Source organism: Pelophylax lessonae, assembly GCF_965119305.1.
Source record: "Pelophylax lessonae genome assembly, chromosome: 1".
NCBI lineage: Eukaryota > Metazoa > Chordata > Amphibia > Anura > Ranidae > Pelophylax > Pelophylax lessonae.
This window is the reverse complement of record NC_138768.1, coordinates 786,264,714-786,276,976: the sequence shown is the minus strand read 5'-3', so window position 1 is coordinate 786,276,976 and position 12,263 is coordinate 786,264,714. Positions and strand designations below refer to the sequence as shown.

The window sequence follows — 12,263 nt, the reverse complement described above, 5'->3', positions numbered from 1 at the left end:
TTTCTGTGCATTTGTGTGTTCAATGCCATCTGACTAAGGCCGGCCATACACTGTTTGTTTTTTGGGTGGTTAAGCAGGAACAGGCCAAGATTGGAGCCGCTAATGGACAGGCTGAATGTACCTAGTTGATCGCTCAACTTGGGTTCAACCAGCCTGCCAGATTCTCTTATGATTATCGCTAACGGCTGCTAAAGCTGCTAGCAGTAATCACTATCCTCCTTAGGCAGAGATGACTTCACTATGACGAGGTCCCCTGGAAGTTCCGCCCCCATCCCCTCCTCCTTCCTCTGCTACCGAACCATTCACAAAGCTCAGCGCGATTCGTGTATGCACAGTGGGGAACCGGTTGTGAAGCCACAAGGCTTCACTGCTAGTTTCCCTTACAAGGACTGGTGGCAGCAGCACCCGAGAGCTGATTTAAAAAAGAAAAAATGGGCTCAGGTGCAGACATTGCGGGATCCCTGGACAGGTAAGTATCTGTAGCTGCTGACTTTGAATTTTTTGGTGGGGGGGGGGGGGGGGCTGGAGCTCCTCTTTAAGCTGTCCAGGGATGCAGCGCTGTCCTCACCTGGGCTGGGTCTTCGGGTCCCCAGTGTTGCCATGTCTAGTATGGGAAGCCAGATGGGACTCTTTGTAGCTTCACAGCCAACTTCCCTCTGCACATGCACAGGCCATGCTTTGTGAGTGGTCCCACAGCCTTCTGAGACCTGTCATGTGTCCCAGAGGACTGTGGGCAAAGGAGGTAGGTGGACTGAGAAATTTTCGATCACATCGCCTACGAGATCTGAGTGGAAGTAGGAGCTGGTACCCGCTTCTCCAAATAAGTGCCCAAAATTTTAAGCGGGGGGGGGGGGGGGGGGGGAGAGAGAGAAAGTGGAAAATCTGAGCTTCTCCTTTTGGTGAAGTTCTGCCTTAAGGTGGCACAAAACTCTGGTTTACAGAATAGAAATTCTCATCCGCATTCCTTTTTTTTCTTTTCTTTTCTTTTCTCTTTTCTTTTTTCTTTTCTCTTTTCTTTTCTCTTTTCTTTTCTCTTTTCTTTTCTCTTTTCTTTTCTCTTTTCTTTTCTCTTTTCTTTTCTCTTTTCTTTTCTCTTTTCTTTTCTCTTTTCTTTTCTCTTTTCTTTTCTCTTTTCTATGACTTTTACTTTTAGAGGGTAGATATGTCCCTTCCCTGTGGTACCACTGCTGTGGGAACATAGCCACCCTCGCCTGCTTACTCCTGAGATGGACTATAGAATTTGTGGCATGCAGAGAGCAGGGCTCAAGTGTGCTCGGCTCGAGCCCGCCAGGAAGCCCTCACTGCACACCGCCAATCTTGGGCCCCATTCACACACAGAGTACGTCAGACGGACTCCATTTTTCTCAGCGGGGGATCGATCCGCCCATCCCAGCTGAGCAGGTGGATGACAGCTGTGTCTCCGCCGTCAGGTCCCCATGCATCTCTATGGGGGAATCGGATGGGAACGGACCGTCTGTCGGTTCTCATCCGATCCACCAGACGTATAGAAAATGGGGTTTCCCTCCGTTCGGTTTTGACTGATCGGATGTCAGTGGACGTGTCTCCAATGACATGCGATGGCCCATAGAGATGCATGGGGTGTCTTTCTCAGATCTGCCAAAAAAACTGACAGGCGGATCTGAACGGACTCTCTGTATGAAGGGGCCTTAGGCAGTGGGGCATTTGCCGACCAGCAGCTGCACATACACACGCTTCCTTTGATTGGCGGTGTGCAGTGCTGTGGGAGAAAGACAGGCGCCACTCTTAAGTGCAGTAGGAAAGTTTCATAAAATATATCAATGCACACCAATATACTCACAATTGAGCAGGTGAGAAAGGCAACATATATAACTTATTAGCATGTCTGCCCGGGTGTTTCAAGCAGTCTCTAGTGCTCCGCTGTAGCCGATGGATGTCGGCACTTCCTGGTGACTGGGACGCAGAGATAGACATCCGGCGACACACCCCGGGCGTGACGTTAGGACGTGATGACGTAGGCGACGCATTATCGGAGCATGCGCTCCTTCCTCAGGTGTGCAGTGCTGGCTTCCTGGCGTGCTCTATCTGAACATGTCCAAGCCCCTCCCTACAAGGCACATGGCTTGTTGCAAACAAACTGAGGCGTGGTGGAAGAAGAGGTTCAGGAGCTCCCAGGGGGACATTAAAAAGAGGCAGAAAAACACAGTAAAGCAACAATTTTATGAAATTATTTCAGGGCTGTTAATAGTGGTTGTATATGGATTATATTTGGAGAATAAAGGAAATTGCTTAGTGTCCCTTTTTTTTTAATAAACCTTTTCATCACTGAGAATTGGGGATTGTTTAGTGCCTATGAGGAGAAACTAAACCCCCCCCCCCCCCCCGGTCCTCCCACACACTCTTTACGTCAGTGATTTCATGGTTTTAGTTCTATGCTACGATTACTCGCACGTCTGTTCAGCTACAGGAGTAATAGTGTTTCTTCAGTAGTTCTGTGATGTTAATGACAGATAAAAGCGTATGCCACCTTAGACAATGAAGGCGTCCCAGAAATCCACAATAAAAACCCATGACAGACCTTCTTTGTCCTGTTCATGTTGCGCATTTGTGAACATTGACTATAAAGCACAGTGAGATCACAGCGCTGTGTTTGGATGCGTTGCTGACTGTCAGAGCAAAGCTCGCTGTCTTTACATTATGCATGCTGGTAAGCGAGCTTGTCATATGATGAGCCGGGAGTTACGTTTTTATCTTCTAGCACTGAGTCATCTTTGCACCTCATTGCAGATCACTACAGTGCAAAGAACAATCTGCTGCCTTTTAAACCTGTTCAGCAGCTGACTGCGGGATTGACATCACACCTTAACCCTTTCACCGATGTTGGGGTTACAGAAATACTCGCCAGCCTGTTTTACCTCCTTGACATTGCATTCAGATTTCCTGATCTTTTATAGGAGGTTGATTACAGCCTGTGCTAGTTTTTTTTAATTGGCATATTTAAAACGCGGCTCTGGCTAATTGGTTAGAGCTGAACTCCAGGCAAACTGCTAAATACACTGTTTTTTAATACGTATGAGAGCTTTGTGTGCAATGTGTTCCAAGAATCGCACAGCTCTGCCAGGTTGGTGATTTTTTCTTCTTCTTTTTTTTCTTCTTTTTTTTTTTCTTTTTTTTTTTCTTTTTTTTTTTTTCCCTGCTATAGTTAGAGGAAGTAAACTTCCATTGATTATTTGTACCTATAGGTAAGCCTTATTATAGACTTACCTATAGGTACTGTTGGTGCCGGTTCACACTAATGCGATCACAGACCTCGCATATGATTGGGAGCGCACATGCAATGTCTGTGCGGTGCGAGTTCAGCCATACAGTTTGTATGGCTGAATTCGCACCGCAATCGCAGTGAACACGCACAGGACGCTTTTTTTGGTTCGCAGCAGAATCAGATCGCATGATGGTTCACATCAGTGCGATCCGATTTCTGTGCGAACTGTCAGATCGCACTGCGATCTGATCTGCGGTTGTCGTTTGAATTGACACCCCCAGCGTATCCCATATGGCAGTGTGAACGGCCTGTGCTGCCGATGCGATGCGGAAACACGCAGTATATTCAGTGTTCCCGCATCGCAATAGTGTGAACCGGCACTCAATATCTCCTAAATGTGCACCATTTAGGACGGTGTTACTGACGTCACGCAGCATTTTTTACTGACAAAACGCTTAAAATTTACTGGCGGAACAAATTTTTTACTGGCAACCTGGAAAAAAATGACAAATCCTATTAAAAACTAAACAGTATAAACACAATATGGAAACACTGATTATACCCGAACAAGTAATTTGCCTGGTTTACACTTACAAACTCAACACAACATGACATATTATCAGTCCCTGATATTTACAGACAGTTGTAAAAAAAAAAATCAGATTTCTTACAAACTCTCAGTAAATTTACTGACGGTTGGCAACCCTGATTTAGGAGATATTTACTGTATATACAGCCGATGATGTCATGGGCGCATGTGCTCTGAAGAAACTGCCACCCGTGCCATTCCTTCAGAGCCCTGTGCTGTGACCAGCGGCATGTGCGGGAGTGAGGTTACGCGGCTCCGGCCAGTCACACAGCCAGAGTCCGGACCCGGAGGAAGATGGATGTGGCCTCCAGCGGTGACAAGGGCTTTGTTTGCAGGTATTCGATGCATACTAGCAAATTATGCCTTTACTTTGCCAGTCATAAAAAAAAAGTTTACTTCCTCTTTAAAGTCCAACTGATCTTATTAGTTCAAATAAGCTAAATATATTCCAGGTGTATAAAATGTGCAAAGTCGGAAAAGTTTTCTTAAAAAAAAAACTTACGTTTTTTTTTTTTTTTAAAGCGGCCACAGCCTGAGTTTAAAAAAAAAACTGTCCTCTGCCAGCATGCTGCATAGAGGGACCCCTTGCCCTGTGTGTGGAAATGGCAGTCTCTCTGCAGAGGTCTGACACACATCTGTTTCCAAACGAAAGCTCTCCAATTAGGAAAAGTGAGCTTTGCTTATTGGGGAGCCTCTGGCATTAGAGCTCTGCAGAGTGGTTACTGCTGCCAGCATGCTGGCAGGTGACTCCACTTTCATGGGGAAAAAATCCGCAAATAAAGAAACAATATCGCATATACATCTGCGACACCACAAATCTTATTGTTATTGAATGTTATTAAAAATGACCTTTCTGAAAATGCAATATGGCTACCTGGAGCTGTTCTGTACACAGAATGTATGGGACAGTAGGCAGGATTCCTTATCCGAATTGCTTATCTAAGATTAAAAAGGCAGACGACTGTACTTGTGGAAAATAATTGGCCGCAGCCGTTTTTAATTGGTGTTGTTTTTTAAAACTTTTAATAGATGATAAAAACATGCAACACTTGTGACAACCCAGCCACCATGGCTCAGGCTGCATAAATAAATAACTCCGTTAGAGCCGGTTCACACTATGGCAATCCGACTTAGGGGGCGACCTGTGAAGTTGCGTGCAGTGCGACTTGCACGGACTTCATAAAATGTCTATGCAAGTCGCTCCAGGTCGCCCCAAAGTAGTACAGGAACCTTTTTCTAAGTCGGAGCGACTTGTGTCGCTCCTATTAGAACCGTTCCTGTATTACACAACGGACCGCGACTTGTCAGGCTGACAAGTCGTACTAATGTGAACGGGCACTTAAAATCATCACTTCCACATATATAGTAAAAACCGCCCCCCTTTGCTAAACGCAAAGGTGACCCACCACATAAAAACAACCGCGACAAGGGAAGGGGGGTTGGGGAACTCCACTGGTCGAGTCTTCTGAGGTGAATGAGCCCCTCTGAGGCGATCCCCTCTATATATAGGGTCCCCAGAAGCTCTAGAAACTTCCATAGCTGCTCTCTTCCTATAGGTGCTCTGACCCCTGCAGAGCTAAAAGACCAACCCACTACCAGCTGTTTTCCTCAGGATACGGCCATTCTTCCCTCCCCTTTTTTACCTGAGGAAAAAAGGAGGGAAATAATGACTAGTCTAAATCTAAACTCCTTCCCGCCACTCTCCCATGAGGAAAAGGTGGCTATGCAGCCTTCCCTTTTCCCTTCATACTGACCACACCCCAGAAACATAATTTCCTGCTTGTGTGATTGGCTCACCAATTTCCCCAGAAGTCTACACTAATATACAAGACAGATTTCAGGCATCCCCTGCAACAAAAATGTCATTGTTGGTGAGATACTTCCAATAGGAACACACCTAAAGGCATGCAGGCCCAGCAGATTTCCTCATTAGAGCCCTGCAGCCGCCACAGCTGAAAGATCATTATGAAACCACTCCTATTTGACTCACTCAGTACAGAGGCACAAACAGTGATTTCTTCTGAATAACAAAAGGTAGGAATCTGCAACAAAGTTTATTAAAATCCTTGTAAAGTACAGAGATCACCCAGAGGGAAATGTGTTTTTTTTTTTTTTTTTTTTTTTTTTTTTTTTTTCTCCTCAAAAGTGGATTTGCGTTTAAAGCTGTGGCTGCTTTCTAAAAAGAGAAAAAAAAAATGCAAGGCCTTTTTAAACCTTTATGATGGAATGTATTTAGCTAATTCAAAATGAATGTTCAATTGAGCTTCATACAGTACAGCTTAGCCCAGTGGTGATGAGCTTTCTTTCCATGGGGTGCTGCAAGTGCAACCCCTGACATCACCAATGTGCCGCATGTAATATTCAGTCAGTCTGTGTCAGATGGCGGACACACATATGGTCCAAGGCTTTGGCCATGACTGGTTGGCATGTTACAGGACATGGTCAGAAACTTCCGGTATGCTACAAGGGCTAGTCAGAGACAGCAAACATGCCCATAACTGATGTTGAAGACTCCTACAATGGAGACAAAAGAGTGATTTACTAAAACTGGAGCACACAGAATCCGATTCAGCTGTGCATGGTAGCCAATCGGCTTCAATTAAGCCTTGGCAAAAAAAAAACTGGAAGCTGATTGGTTTCTTTGCAGAGCTGCACCAGATTTGCACACTCCAGTTTTAGTAAATCCACCCCACAGAGTAGTGGATGCAGGGCCCTGAGGCTGCACAAAGTGCCAAAGGGCCACATGCAACCCCTGGGCCACTTGTTGGGTGTCAGGTGCTTAGTGACATCTCTGCCCCCAACCTCTGATTGGACAGTAAAGGAGCAGCAGTGGAGTTATGAGATTATCTTCCTCCTCCTTTTGACATGCTCCCTAGCAACTTGACGGACTACGGCTTCCATTTATAGGCAGCAGGAGATTATTGGGACCCCATTAGGTACCCGGCCACACATTTGCTAGTTGCATTTTAAAAATACATTGAATGATGGATTTTATTTTTACTTTTTTAATGAGTACCTAACTGAAAACACATGTTTGTATTCTGTTTCAGTTTAGTTTAAATACATAGGAACTTGTTTATCCACCATAGATGGGCAGTGCTTTGGCAAGCAATTGGCGCTTTTTCCTTTTTATTTTTTGAAAGAGCCCTGGGCTCAGATTTCTGTTCCCACCAGATGTTTTTCTACTACTTTCTCTATTGCCTTTCTGTTGTTCACTTGACTACTGGTGACCCCAACACCACTTCTCTTACCTTGTATTGACCAGGAAATCATGTTTATTCCCTAGGCACACACTACAGCTCTGGATCTATAGAACGCTGGGAATACACTAGTAGATTTTTTTTTTGCTTCATATTTTTCATTGTAAGAACATTATGGTATTTGGGTGTGAGTTTTTTTTTTTCTCCATTCATAGGGTGAAGTCAGCATTTGTTTTTGACCAGTGTTGAGAAAATTCTAATGAGTCGGATGGAAACATTTTTTTTTCTTTAATGTACAAATTTTTTAAAAGTTGATGGAGTTTTTGTTTAGTAAAGTCTTTTCATTCCAAAACTAATGTTTAAAATCAATCTTTTCAAGGCTATTTAAAGGATGAGTCCATCCTAAAACTAAAATCCCTGCATCTATAGATCCCCTTGCTCTAACACTAGCCTATCTAGCCCTGTAAAGAAGAAATGGGTATCCTTACCTTTTTTTTAATCCGATCCGATCCCACGCTGAGCTGTTAGCAATGGCTTCGCTGTGGAGGAGGGTGCAGAAGACCTTGCCGACAATGGAAGCCCCATAGTAAGTGTATGGGTGACGTCCCATTGACAGTGTCCTCTGGTCGGATCGGCTTCAAAAAGGTAAGTATACTGGTTTTCTTCTTTAGATAGGTTAGTGTTAGATCATGGAGATATATAGATCCAGGGATTTTAGTTTTAGGGTGGACCTTTCTTTATGTTCTGAGAATTTTCGCATTCATTTTTGTTAAATTTTATTAGTGTGTACCCAGCTTAACTATTCTACTGGACATGACTTTAAATACTGTCACATTCTTGTTCCTTGTCTGACTATTGCATTTAAATACATTTTAGGTTTTGTATGATGGCTTCTGGAAGCTACTGTGTATTTCATTGCTGTCATCTCCCTGCTTAATAACTGTTGAGATAAACTACAGTATACACTACCAGCAGTGCCTTAATCTTAAACTCCAAAAAAAAAAAAAAATATATATAAATATATATATATATATAAAATGGCTGTATGCATAGTAGGGCCTGGGCACCTTCACATACCCGGCAGTGCATCATTTTCCTAGGGAATTCCAGACGTCCAAACACACCAGAAGTGGTGTGTTTTTTTTTTTTTTCCCTGGGTGTTTCTTTGGCATTAACTTTTTTTTTTTTCTAGATATTCCATATAAGTTAGTAAATTTTCACTTTTTGAGTTCAGTTTCAATTTAAAGTGGAATTGGGACTCTGCTGCTGTTGCCCAGGGTTTTACCATAATGTGCAAGTAATCACAGCTTTGCACATTATGGCAGTCTTGCCTGCCAAACCGCCACACCTAAGAATTGTGATGGCCGGTATATCTCATGTTGTGCCATTGCCCAGTTATCTTACAGGTTTAGCCATATTCCCACGCATGCGCACAGGAGTTTATTCATCCCAGCAGATGCTGAGATTATGTTGTGCTGCTCAGTATACGTTCACATTGCTGGCAGGCAAGACACCACTAAGGGAGCTGACATGTTCTTGCGGCATCTCTTCCGGGTTTGGCGCTGTTAGTGGCCGGAGCCGCGATGACTTCACTCCTATGCATGTGCGTGGGAGTTTACTTTCTGGCAAGGAGCTCTGAAGGTCCGGCAAGATACGCTGGACACTTAGAGCGCATGCGCTGCTGCATGCAGGGTGAATATCTCCTAAACAGTGCCAGTTTAGGAGATAATTTTACCTACAGGTAAGCCTTATTATAGGCTTACCTGTAGGTAAAAAATAAAAAGCGGAGAATACTTCCTCTTTAGGTCAACTAGCGGTCAAATGCAGCAGCCATTGGTGTGAATGAGACCACAGTCTCAGTGACAATGGTCACCAGGATTAATAGAGTGAATATCCCTAAGGTTAGGTTCACATTTGGGTGTTGCATAAATGTGCATAAAATTGCATCCTTTGCCTCGACACGCTGAAAAAAAAAGCCTTTTTGCAGATGCACAGTGATGCCCATGGCACCTCCACACATCTAGAAATGTATGTGCCAAAAACACAAGGTAACAAAGTACTATGTGTTTTGGTACGGCACTATTGTCTTCCGAAGGAACATGCACCACTATAGTGCATTTGTTTGCATGTTGAGTAGCATATTAAAATCTATGGGCTGCCCAACATGTGACATCCAAAGACACGTGCACACTCCATCAAACCTGCATAGTCTTTAGGTGACGGCAATAGAAACCTGAAACTCGTGTCACTTCCCACTTTATACAAAACTAAAAGATTAGGCGTTTGATCCAGGGCAATGAACTACGCTATGGCACAAATGTCAATTAACTTCTCCATGGGTGTGGTTATCTTGAATTATAGGATTGTTCAATAATGTTTAGTGACATGGTACAAAATGCAGTAACCCACAGCAACTAATCAGATCTTGATCCGCCATATACTGGATGATTTGTCAGAGATGTGATGAGAATTTTGGCGACCTGAGCAATGATTGTGATTTTCAAGGTACAGAAAAACATTTGCTGGTGATCAATAGAAAATAGAGATGTTAGTCAAATTGATTGTCAAACTTGTTGAAAATTATTCTCTGCAGACATTCGTTTCCAAGAAATGTAATCAATACAAATGATCGTTTACAGGGCGGTTTACAGTGTAAAGGATATCCGCTTCCGTTCAAAGCGCAAATGATCGTAAAAGGCCATTGTCGTACAGGACACATAAATCCACCACAAAATGTAAGTCACTAGCAATTTGTTATGATGCCAATAAATATGCATTAATTTGTCTTAGAGATTGGCCGGAGTTTTCTGTAAAAAGAAGAAATTCTTATTAATCGCTGTCTATTATTGAACTTATTCAGACGTTTTCTACTCTCCGGCGGTGCTGCTTCTATGGCTGCAAACCGCACAAAGTCATATTGTGCAACACATCTTTCTTTTTATGGCTACTGTTAAAAGCAGCCAGAGATTATTGGAAGCAGCACTGAGCCCCCCTTCACATCTTTGTGGCATGCTGCAGTTCTTTACTGCATGCACATTAACATGGTATTTTGGGCATTGAGGTAGGTTGCACTATGGCAGCCCGTTCTTTTTGCATGTGCATTGCGCTCCACTGCAGTACCGGCACTTTCCGACTATTGTAGTTGTGCATTAACACATGTTACAGAAACACTTGAAAACCGTGTGATGGGTTGTAGTGCCATCAACTCACCTAAGCAGTACACCACAAAGTACAGTTGGGAACCTTCTGTGCCTTAGGCTTGGTTCGCACCTACAGGTGTGACTGTGCGGGTTCATTTACGTGCTTTGCGTGTAGGGCAGCCTAGTCATATCAATGGGCTACCCTATGCACAAGAATGCGGAAAAGAAAACCCTGACTTTTTTTTTTTTTTTTTTTCTAGAACGCAGCTCGCCGAACCACTTGACGCTGTCACCATGCGGTGTGGTGTGCAAAAATGCACTCTTAAGAAATAAGGGCACTCTGATACAGAGCAGTGTGTGTGTCGGAACAGCAGGGGATTTTGTGCGCATTCCTGACATGCATGAATGTGGAACCCAGCCTTAGTGTGCTGTGTTGTAAAAATGGCTGCCCGCCCCATTTCAAGTGCATTGGCAACCCATTCAAAATACGCTGCATGACGCAATGCACATTAAAACGCACTTGCGTAGACCATTCTTAAAAGAGAATTTGACCTAAAGCAAAGACTCCATCAGTAAAACTTTGGCTGGTGTTTGAGGCCAAAAATCATGGAAGTGCTGTTTTATGTATGCAAGTATGTTCCCTATTTCTGGCTGCTGTCTGGATAGACGGGATGGCTTTTAGGTTTTAATATATCCGTTTGGCCAAGTCTTTACAGCTAGCAAAAATGATCCTGGTGCAACTGGGTGGCCATGAAAAAAGCTGCTGGTCCTTTTTAAGCCTCCACATTAATTTTAGTTACTGTTGTAAACTAATCATGCTTCCCCTTCTGTGTCAGACATTGGTCTCCAGCATTCAATTGGGCCAAGTTTCAAATATTTTCCATGCAAAGCCAGAAAGGTTAACTTTCTCTGCCACTTAGTTTTTGGCAGCCCCACACAAGCTTCTTGATAATGGCGTGCTGGTAAAGGATGAAGGGTTGTGTTTTTTAAGTCTTAGCCCAGAGGGTGCGATTTTACTAATGTGATTTTTATGAAACGTGTTGTATATCTTGATCTAGGGCAGACCTTTTCCAATAGGGTGCCTTCAGGTTTATTCAGGGGTGCCTTGGTAAGATGCCTAAAAATTGTATACAATCCAGTGGGTGGATCGAGCCTGCCATTTTTCACACAAAACCATGGGGTTTTTTTTTTTGTGCACCATTACAACTTTCTAACCATCGACCTCCTAAAAACTGGTGACATCATCAGTTGGCATGGAGGATGTGGGGAGCCTGCACAACATCCTTGTTTGCCCCTCTCCATTAGCACTGGGGTTTTTAAAATGGGGTGCTTTGAGATTTGTACAAAACGTTAAAGGGTGCCTTAACTGAAAAAAAGGTTTAGAAATATTGATCTAGGGTGCACTCAAACCAGGACTGGTTAAACTAAACCGTGCCCAAGTTCAATTGTCCCTCCCCAATCCTCCACTGATCTGCCCTGACACTTGGCCATAAGCAACTGTGCCCGTGCACACTTAACATGATCAACTATTTTAGCCAGACCACAGCGATCCCGGTTTCTCTGCTCTGGCACAATTTGCGCTTACACTGAAGCCAACTGTGCCCAGGACCACCTCTTCCAACTGGTCCCAGGCAGGTACTCTTTAATTGGTCCTGGGCACGGTTCAGAGCCCTCACACTACACAAAATGAACTGGACCAAGGGTGTGATCGTACCTAGGATTGGTTAAAACTGCCAGTGTGTGCGCACCGGTCAGGTCTTAGGTTGACGTCACCTTTAGTGAACTAGAAATGCTAAATCAATGAGTAGCTCTGGAGGTAAAGGACACTAAATTAGGTGCCAGTCTTTAGCTTGACCACTTAAAAGACTGGGCCCTATCCTATCTTACCTCCTATGAACCAGCAATGACCCCCCCCCCCCCATCTCATTAAAAGAACAATGGGGAGGCCCATGAGAAGAAGCAAGCTTGACTTTACATGACAAGTCAACAATTGCTTATATCCTGACAGCACATAACTTATAGATTCATTCATAGTTTTCACAAATTATTCACTGAAGGCAACCTTTGCACACCATCCGTTGCTTACTAACAAA

General features: G+C 43.8%; 1 protein-coding gene across 6 annotated transcripts in view; it reads left to right on the top strand.

Annotated features, from left to right (window-relative positions):
- CPEB2 (cytoplasmic polyadenylation element binding protein 2) overlaps positions 1–12,263 on the top strand; it is a gene marked incomplete at its 5' end in the record, with an annotated part of 169,273 nt that overhangs the window by 18,456 nt on the left and 138,554 nt on the right. For 2 of the 6 annotated variants that reach the window (XM_082252717.1, XM_082252716.1), the window contains one exon: positions 9,670–9,765. The exons of the other annotated variants lie outside the window; for them this stretch is intronic. In XM_082252717.1, coding sequence (XP_082108843.1) covers positions 9,670–9,765 — 96 coding nt within the window. The remainder of the gene's footprint in view (positions 1–9,669; positions 9,766–12,263) is intronic. 6 annotated transcript variants of the gene reach the window in all.